The sequence below is a fragment of the Oncorhynchus kisutch genome, linkage group LG6 (genome assembly GCF_002021735.2).
Source record: "Oncorhynchus kisutch isolate 150728-3 linkage group LG6, Okis_V2, whole genome shotgun sequence".
In the NCBI taxonomy this organism is placed as follows: domain Eukaryota; kingdom Metazoa; phylum Chordata; class Actinopteri; order Salmoniformes; family Salmonidae; genus Oncorhynchus; species Oncorhynchus kisutch.
Genome location: NC_034179.2, coordinates 69803875 through 69813799, shown reverse-complemented (window position 1 = coordinate 69813799; position 9925 = coordinate 69803875). Strand labels below are relative to the sequence as shown.

The 9925-nt window shown below is 44.1% G+C and overlaps 1 protein-coding gene across 2 annotated transcripts; it reads left to right on the top strand.

Moving 5' to 3' along the window:
- The first annotated feature begins 677 nt into the window (after window positions 1-677).
- Window positions 678-7064, top strand: LOC109893308 (titin-like). 2 transcript variants are annotated; one of them, XM_031827300.1, is made up of 4 exons: window positions 678-859; window positions 2253-4337; window positions 4449-4576; window positions 5504-7064. In XM_031827300.1, exons 2-4 carry the CDS (start codon window positions 2273-2275, stop codon window positions 5966-5968), a joined length of 2658 nt encoding a protein of 885 aa, XP_031683160.1. In that variant the 5' UTR covers window positions 678-859; window positions 2253-2272; the 3' UTR covers window positions 5969-7064. The 2 variants fall into 2 exon arrangements, with proteins under 2 accessions (XP_031683160.1, XP_031683161.1); XM_031827301.1 differs by having other exon boundaries at window positions 2240-4337.
- The last annotated feature ends 2861 nt before the right edge of the window (window positions 7065-9925 follow it).

Here is a 9925-nt window from a genome sequence, read left to right as displayed (position 1 = left end):
ACTTTTGCTGATCTGGCACATTTTTCAGCAGAGCCTGTTAGCAGGTGTTGGGTAACTTGGGTTTAATTGCCTGTGCCAATGTGCATATAAGCAGGCCATTGGAGACAAAAACAACAGACATGTACTGACTGGCACAATTCTCCCAGTCAAAAGTAATCTTAAAGAACTGTGTACACGTTTCACTGTGGTGTTTTTCTATCTGATTACAAGACTAGTTCCCTTTACTTCTGCACTCTGATATCATTGTTTCAGACTGGCATGCTGACAATGCTGTTATTCACTAGGTAGCTGGTTTCCTTAATATGGGTATTAAGAAATCCTGCCATGTTATCAGATCAGAAATTGATTAGACTCATCTAATCTCATAAAGTCCCCAAACTGTTGAGCAAATTTCCTGTACGGAACATGCGTTTCTGGAAACATTTTTATACAGAGCTTTATTTTTCAAGGAGTATGTGTTGTGGAAGTGGACCTAAAATCATTAACTGCCAAAATATAAAATGACTCATTGTTGTCACTTATGCCATGAATTATCAGACTTTCTGGCATTATTGCCATGGCTTGTGGAATTTCAATTCAACTAAACTCATATTTAACTTTCTTCTCAGCCAGGAGCCAGGTCTACATTGTCATTGCTGGGCCGTTCGCGTTGATAAGAGCGGGGGCGCGCAAACGATAGGAAGCACCCCACCCTCAAGAGCACGAAGCCTTGCGCGTGCTCAAGAGACAGTAGTTTCCGTTTTGTTTCCTGCGTGTTGTGGGCAGATTTCTGCGCGGAGCGCCTACTCGCCACTGCTTGCCAGCTTTGAAAACGCTTAAATTGTAGAGTCAGCGGCATACTCCTGACACAACAGGCACGGTAAGAAACCTCCTTCGGTAATCTCGTCCCATTCATAGCAATATGGTAGTTATCCTAAATCGCCCGATTAGAAGCTGCTGTCATATAGTACGATCTTGGAACTTGACTGACGTGATCAACATTTTCAGAAATAGTCGCATTTCAGACATACAATTTCTTTAGCTTTGAAATAGGCTACCGTTACTGTTCAAATGTGGCATCTAAATCTGGACATGACATTGCCACGCTGAATTTGTTTTATCTGAAGCGTGGTGATTGCATTGCAGCCACTCCCCGTTTCACCATTTCATTGTTAGATGATAGTAGCCGCGTTTACACCGTTGCACTTTAAACATTATTCTCATCTGACTGTTTTTTACTAAATATTCACTTCCTATAAATATTGGCATTTGAGCTGATTCGAATGTCGTTTTGTTTCTTGAGCAACTTTTCTAGACTGTAACGGGATGACCATGATTTTTTTTGTCTAATTTCACCAACCAATAGTCCATTGTGCTACTGACCGTCTGTTACTCAAAAATGATCATTTCTGCGTACTTTTCTTGGTGTTACTTGCGATTTTTATTCAAGTGCGTTTTAAAGAGGCTATACGAGCCCTTGTCCACACAAAAGGTTGGTTTAATCAGTCGCAGGTGTTCATTTCTCACCCCGGCCTAGTCGTCTGAGGCTGAGCACGCCTCTACTTTTTATTCGCCAATTTTGCGTAGCCTATATCTGAATCTTTTTCATTAATCAATCTAATTCCGTACTAAATTGGTGATGCATATTTGATCGGTTTTATGGATGAATGTTCATGCATTCTAATTGACGTTTGTTTCTTCCCCAGTTACGTCTTCCCCACCTAACGTTACACGTATAATACAGCCGGTTATGTGGATGTTTTGAGAATTGAGCCATGAAGGCATACATTACACACACCACTCCAAATATGCCAGCTGTGCTTAAACCATTTATTAATCAGGTCGATAGAGCCAAGCCAACCACCCAATGCCTTTGTCAAACCTGGCAGAGGCCTTGCCCACGATGAGCTCTGAGTCGGCAGGACTCGAGGGGCGACACAGCGAAACCGCTGCAGTACAATAATTAAATAAGGAATCTGCTGCTCCCTATAACGCTTATTAGAAATACCAAAGTATATCATTTGACTCCCTCACTAAGATAAGTGTGGTATCCCAAATATTTGCACAAGGGAAGAGTTGTCAAATTTCGACCTTTTTTTTTAACAGCTTGAAGTTTAAATGAATTCCAGCGCCATTGCATTGTTTGTATGCTGTACAGTTTTCGATAAAGTTCTTGTTTTCCTTAAGAATTGAATTTGTATGAGTTTAATTTGTATCATCATTGAATGTATTTTCACGTTAAAAATCTTGTCTAAACTAGTGTTTATCATTAGGTCCATTGAGGAACCCAGATATGGATGCTGAGCAGAACCAGGTGTTGGACACCGCATCAGAGACTCGAGAGCAACAGGAGACGGGAGCAGGAGACTGCCCCCAGTCACAACACGACTCTCCAATAGATCCTGCAGATTCACCAGTGACTAGGCAAGAAATGGAGCATTTGCAAGATGTGGTTACAGAATCAAGACCGTCAGAAGAAATGCAAGAGACGGCGCCTAAAGCAGAAAAATCCCCAATGAAAATGGTTGTATCTCCTGAGAAGGTTCCAGAGACCTCTACAGAAGTTGTGACTAAAGCAGAGAAGTACCCAGAAAAACAACCAGTACTAGGGAGCTCAACAGAGGTCTCTGAGCCAGCTACTGCAATGTATGTAGAATGCAAAAACATCCAGACCGCAGAGCCTAAAAAGCAGCCAATGCCAGAGAGAACACCAGAGCCTCTAGCAGAGAATAACATTGAAACTGCGCCAGAGAAAATAGCAGAACCCGTCCCAGAGGCTGTTAAACTGTCTGAGCAGGCAGCGCCCGAGCCTGTCACACAGCCAGAATCTGAGGACGTCAAACTGCTCGAACCAGAAGAGAAAGGGCCTGAGGAATCTGAGAAGCAGGCAGAATCTGGTATTGTGTTGGAGGTGATGCCAGCAGAGCATGAAACTGTAAAGGAAGTGGAGGCAGACAGACTGACCGAAGCTGACATTTTACCGGATCCAGAGCCAAAGAAATCCGTAGCGGCTGAGACTGTGAAGAAAGTGGAAGCAGAGAAACCGGTAGCAGCTGAGACTGTGAAGAAGGTGGAAGCAGAGAAACCGGTAGCAGCTGAGACTGTGAAGAAAGTGGAAGCAGAGAAACCGGTAGCAGCTGAGACTGTGAAGAAGGTGGAAGCAGAGAAACCGGTAGCAGCTGAGACTGTGAAGAAAGTGGAAGCAGAGAAACCGGTAGCAGCTGAGACTGTGAAGATGGTGGAAGCAGAGAAACCGGTAGCAGCTGAGACTGTGAAGAAAGTGGAAGCAGAGAAACCGGTAGCAGCTGAGACTGTGAAGATGGTGGAAGCAGAGAAACCGGTAGCAGCTGAGACTGTGAAGATGGAAGCAGAGAAACCGGTAGCAGCTGAGACTGTGAAGAAGGTGGAAGCAGAGAAACCGGTAGCAGCTGAGACTGTGAAGAAGGTGGAAGCAGAGAAACCGGTAGCAGCTGAGACTGTAAAGAAGGTGGAAGCAGAGAAACCGGTAGCAGCTGAGACTGTGAAGAAGGTGGAAGCAGAGAAACCGGTAGCAGCTGAGACTGTGAAGATGGTGGAAGCAGAGAAGCTGGTAGCAGCTGAGACTGTGAAGATGGTGGAAGCAGAGAAGCCGGTAGCAGCTGAGACTGTGATGGAAAAGAAACTGGTAGAAGCTGAAATTGGAAAAGAAGTCGAGTCGGAGAAACAGGCAGAAGGTGATGCAGTGGAGCAGCAGAAGGCAGAAGTTGTCGAGCAGGTCCCTGCTCCTGGCACTTTGTCTTTCGCTTTCCTGGAGCATGAGCAGACCAAAGCCACCCTTCGCACCTCTCGCACTCTAATCATCCTCAGAGGCCTCCCCGGCAGCGGCAAGAGCCTCTTGGCACGTGCCATTGCAGATAGCTACCAGGGTCTCTGCACTGTCTGCTGTGCTGATGACCATGGTGTGAAACCGGAGAGTCCAGAAGCATCGGCAGATGGGTACAAGGCTTTTGACGATGCTGTGGTAGCCTGCTGCAGTGTAGGAACATCTGCTCAAGTGATAGTGGTGGATGACACCAACCATACCCATGATCGGCTGGCCCGTCTGGGGGAGGTAGCAGAGCAGCACCGGCTGGTGGCCATGTTTCTGGAGCCCCGCACTGAGTGGAGCAGAGACTTGCAACAGTTGACCAAGAGAACTCTGCGGGGGCTAGAGGAGGCCCAGATCCAGGCCATGAAAGTTCCTCTTGAGGAGACGTCCCTGCCCCTTTTCTTTGGCTGGTTCCTTCTCCCTGGCATCCAGGACAAGGTCAGGTGCACGTCCATGGATTTCCTGAAGACGCTGGACACGCTTGAGGCCTTCAAGAAGCACTTGCCTGACTGTGAGTTCAGCACAACTGTCTTGTGATAAACAATATAATTGTGTGTATCTAAATCAGATTTTAGTCTCTTGAGCTTGACTGTGACAACTGAGCTTGCTTTGTTTTTTTCAGTCACTGTTGAGGCTGAGAAAGAGGTGGACCTGGAGCAGTATTTCCAAGCCAATGGAGCTCTTCATTGCACTACCAAATTCTGTGACTATGGCAAGGCTGAGGGAGCCAAGGAATATGCAGACAAACCAGTAAGTCAAAGAATATTGAACAAAAATAAAATGCAACCATTTCAATGATTTTACTGAGTTACAGCTCATATAAAGAAATCACTCGATTTAAATATATTAATTTAAGCCCTAATCTATGGATTTCACATGACTGGGCACGGGTGCAGCGGTGGGCCACCCACTTGGGTGCCGGGCCCAGCCGATCAGAATGTTTTCCCCCATAACATGGTTTTGTTACAGACCAATACTAATGTTTCATCAGCAGTCCAGGTGGCTGGTCTCATACAATCTCGCAGGTGAAAAAGCCGGATGTGGAGGTCCTGGGCTGCCATAGTTACATGTGGTCAGCGGTTGTGAGTCCGGTTGGACGTACTGCCAAATTATCTAAAATGATGTTGGAGGCAGCTTATGCTAGAGAAATTAACATTAAATTATCTGGCAACATCTCTGGTGGACATTCTTGCAGTCAACATCTCAATTGCACGCTCTCAACTTCTGTGGCATTGTTGTAACACAACTGCAAATTAGTGGCCTTTTTATCTCCAGCACAAGGTGCACCTGTGTAATGAACATGCTGTTTAATCAGCTTCTTGAAATCCACACCTGTCAGGTGGATGGATTATCTTGGCAAAGGAGACATGCTCACAAACAGGGATATAATATAAACAAATGTGTGTGCAAAATAAGCATTTTGTGCGTCTGGATAATTTCTTATTTCAACTCATGAAACATGGAGCAAACTTGACATGTTGCTTTTATATTTGTTTTTGGTGTATATTGGTGATGGGAAATATTTGTAAAATGCAACCTCATCCTATTAACCCATTTATTGCACAGCTCAAATTGGGCTTGTTTAATGAATTTAAAATCTGATGACCTGTGCGTTTAAATGCATTTTCACTTTTCATGGGACTATTTTGAAATAACCTCTTTCTTTTCCCACTCTAGATTGTTAAAGAGTTGTATGGCTCTGCATTCGAGCTGTCCCTCAGTGCCCTCTTCGTCACACCTCGCACTGTTGGTGCCCGGGTTTCACTCTCTGAGGATCAGTTAACCCTGTGGCCTGCCGACGCTGAGAAGGAGGCAGTCCCTCTAGTCCCGGCTGCCGCCACCCTGCCCGCAGGCAGCCGTGCCCACATCACCCTGGGCTGTGCGGAGGGGGTTGAGCCACAGCAGACTGGCTTTGACCTGCTGGAGATCCTAGCGCTGCAGCAAGAGGGTCAGGAGGGAGAGCTGGTGGAGGAGATGGAGCTCGGCTCCCTGGCCTACTACGGCAAGGGGAGGTGGCTGCTCAGTCTGAGGGAGCCCGTCTCCGCCCAGGCCTGCTTCTCCAGCCTCTACGGGCCCAAGAAGGCCGACACGACCAAGAAAGACGGGGACAAGAAGAAGAAGCAAAAGTGCACCATACTGTAAAGGAGAGGGGGAAGGTGGTGGTAATGGATGGCTCGGGATGAGTGGCGTACTAGTGTTCTGATTTGTCTGTGGGGAGGTTTGTTTGTGCTACTTTTGGGGTTTGGGAGGCGTCTTGGATATCCACCCCAAATCCACAAGCTGTGTGCCTTTCTCTATTGCTTTGCTGCACAACCCAAGAGGCCTTTAAACCACAGTTTAGGTCAAGCTTAGCATCTTGTTCAGTGTCTTGTCATGCGTTTTAGTGCCATAGTTGCAATTGGATAGGATTTCTGTAGACAAGGCCTGATTTCATGGCTCAGATGTAGTACTGCTGTACCTAGTACCGCTTCTCCCCGTTTGTGACCACTATTTTTCCCTACTCAATTCACGTCTAACACTATATACAACCCCTTCCGCATATGTCAGTGTTAAGCATTTAGATGTGTTTTCATGTTTGATGTGAGTGGCTCAAATAGTATTTTCATCGCATGCCAGGTTTTTCAGTTTAGCTGATGTAGTTCTAGTCATGATTAGCTTCTTTGCAAAGAGTTGCACATCTCTTTCAGTAATATCTCGTGACACTGGTCATTTCCTGTGATTTAGTCAGTCAGCCCTGTCATGTATTTGTGCATTTGTATGTGTGTTTAGTACGAAGGAAAGAGCTGGGTAATTTCATAAGTAGCTCATGGGCCAAAAGGGTGTCTGTGTGCTTGATTTGATGAACTGTGAATGTCATTCATCGAGGCCATTCCTAATTAACTCTTTTTGCACGATGCAGCAGAAATCAAAGGGAGAATGCTGATGAATGTGCAGTTTGTTTGATTAGCTGGCACTTACTTGGTACTTATCAAATGCTGTGAAACCAAGGCCACAATTTGCAATATTCTGTAGTATAGGTGACTGCAGCCTGGGATCATCTCTCTTTCTGTCAACCATAGTTTTTGCATGTCAAGTTGTATGTATTCACTGTCTTTTCATGACTGATGTGTAGGTCTCTTAGGGCAAAGCCATGCTTGTGTATTTCTTCCAATGAGTCACTATTTTTGCACATGTTTTGTACACTTAATAAAGGAATTTGTTTTGCGGCAAATATTGTGTAATGCAATTTATACTGTTACACCCTGTTCAAGACTGTTTCTTCGTCTCTACACCAGTGGTGAATTAAGCATGTAACTCTCAGTGAGACAAATAAGTGGGATGCCAGCAAAGCCACAACACTATAAATCAAATGTATTTATATAGCCCTTCGTACATCAGCTCATATCTCAAAGTGCTGTACAGAAACCCAGCCTAAAACCCCAAACAGCATGCAATGCAGGTGTTGAAGCACGTTGGCTAGGAAAGGCCAAAACCTAGAAAGAAACCGAGAGGAACCAGGCTGAGGAGTGGCCAGTCCTCTTCTGGCTATGCCGGGTGGAGATTATAACAGAACATGGCCAAGATGTTCATAAATGACCAGCATGGTCAAATAATAGGTCTGGGACAGGTAGCACGTCCAGTGAACAGGTCAAGATTGTATACATTAATTGCACCTATACCACTTCAACAGCTGGCTATCAGCAGAGCCTTGTCTGGCAGTGACACAGTTCATTCGGCCTCATTTACTGCCTTTAAATTTATCACTGTTTTAAATGGCTCATGGCTGACTTGCTTAAAGAAATGTGGTTTCTACTGAAAATTGAGATGTACAAACAATGACATAAGGGGATGACAAGGAGATTAGAGGCAATCCGTAATTTCAATTAAGACATGAGCAAGCTAGGATGGACGTAGTCAAAACTTTGTTCAGCACTTTTGAAATGTACAGGGACAGAATTCAGAACATGGGCTGTTCTTACTGTGCCCTCCCTGTACACCAAGTCAGAACTGTAGGATAAATAAAGGCGGCATATAAGCAGACAATGAAAGCTCTTATATTTAATTACATTTCTCAAGAAACTGTTATGGACTACATGTGCACCACACTTATTACTTTCTTAGCTACAGTATACATATCTCCCCGGCATATTTAATTTATGCAGAAGAATACAATAAAAAAATGTACTCACCTTGTACTGTGCTCACTTGAACATTTTTTGTCATCAAACTATCATTAAAGTCTGGCATTCTCTGGATTTATGGTGCATTCAAGACAACTGGGAACTCGGGGTGGGGGGGGGGGGGTTGTATCATGATGACGTCAGTGATCTTCAGGTCGTAGCTCTAGAAAGATGCGCGAGTTCCCGATTTACAATTCCAAGTTGGATGAAATTTTAAACCGTATTTTCCCAGTCGTAGCTCGTTTTCCCAGAGTTCCCAGTTGTATTGAACTCACTAAAGTCAGATTTTGCAGTTTTGAGTGCGGCACAAATAATGCTTCATTGACAGCATGGCCAATATTGAATGTTTATAATTTTAAACTAGGAAAAGAGACCCATAATCATAGACTTGGGACCACACAGACACTCCACTGAATAGCAGGCTAATTATTGCTTTGCAATGCTAGCAGTTAGCCACTGATTCCTTACAAACTACTCATTGTTGAATTTGCGATTTCCAACTTGTTGTGTAATGTTTATGTCCAATGGCCGATGAGCACCGATACGTTGTATCTATCATTTCTCTTCGTTATTTCTCTTTATTTCTCTATGACAAGGATTAAAAAGGATTTGCCAGTAGATTTTCAACTTGATTCACGATGATGACGGCTAGCTAAGATTTTGAAAGTATGATGTTGAAATGATCAGTCCAATCAAAGCTACTGTACATATAACGTGATGTGACATAATTGTCTCTGTGGCCAATGAGCTTGAGCCTTCTTGGATGGGCACTTCTAATGTAACTCTATGGCAGCACCCAAGGGGCTAGACTTTTAGAGCTCTACCCTTAGACTTGGTGGTGACGTAGTGTCCCCATGAGTGACAGAACACTGAGCCAATCATGGCGCAACGCTCTGTATTTTCTGCTGGCTTGCCCCACCACCACAGAAGCACTGAGCTAGGCTTGAACACCTGCATTTTGGAGCTGCCTTACTCAAGAAAACAAAAAAGAGACCATGTTTGTATGCAGCTTTTTTAACTCAATGATATATATACATTTTTTACATTGTTTGCAAACATATGTGACATGCATTAATGCCAAAAAAAAAAAAAAATCTATGTATTTTGGTGCTAAAAATGTGGGGCTGCCCTGAATGACTGGGTCGCCACTGCTGCGTACCCATTTCAACAGTTAGGAAGCTATTGACTCTTGACAAGGTACAGTGAGACTCAGGCATTTTGCTTGTAGATGGAGAAGTTGACCAGCAGATGGCACTCAGCCCCTGGATATTATAAGTGCAATGTATGAAGAGAACATTATCTAAAGGATATTTCTCATCAGGCCAGTCAATGTTTGAATCTCCCAAAACTGAAGTGACATTGTTTCATCCACTTTTGTGGAAGTGCATCCTAGGCCACAGGCTCTCGCACACCCACAATCCTACCTTCGTTACATTTTATTCTGGAGAGGCTCTGAGTTGAATGACCCAATTGTCAGACTGTCTAGTGGTGTGCCATCACCTCCCATTGCACCATATTTCACCACAACTGTGCAAATTTTGATATTAATCATTTACACACCGGTGTGTATGAGAGAAAGAATTGCAACTCTTACCAAGGTCTGTATTGCCAGTTGCACTAGACTGAGGATTACACACACTGACTGTACAGGGCACTTGGCTCATCTGACTAATATGATGTAAAAGAGTCTTGCTCCTACCAAATGAAATTGTATTACACATTTTAATGTATTACCCTGGTTCTGTTCGTCATACCGTAATGAGCTATCTATACTAGAAAAAATATTGCATTGGTTAGACAGCTGGTGTTGACATAATTTTTGTTAGCATTATTTTATTTGGAATTTGTTGATTTATGCAGAAGGCAATACAAAACAATGTGATGAAAGGCAAGGCAAGCGATAACTGCATGTGCAGGATAGGTAAACAATTATTACGAT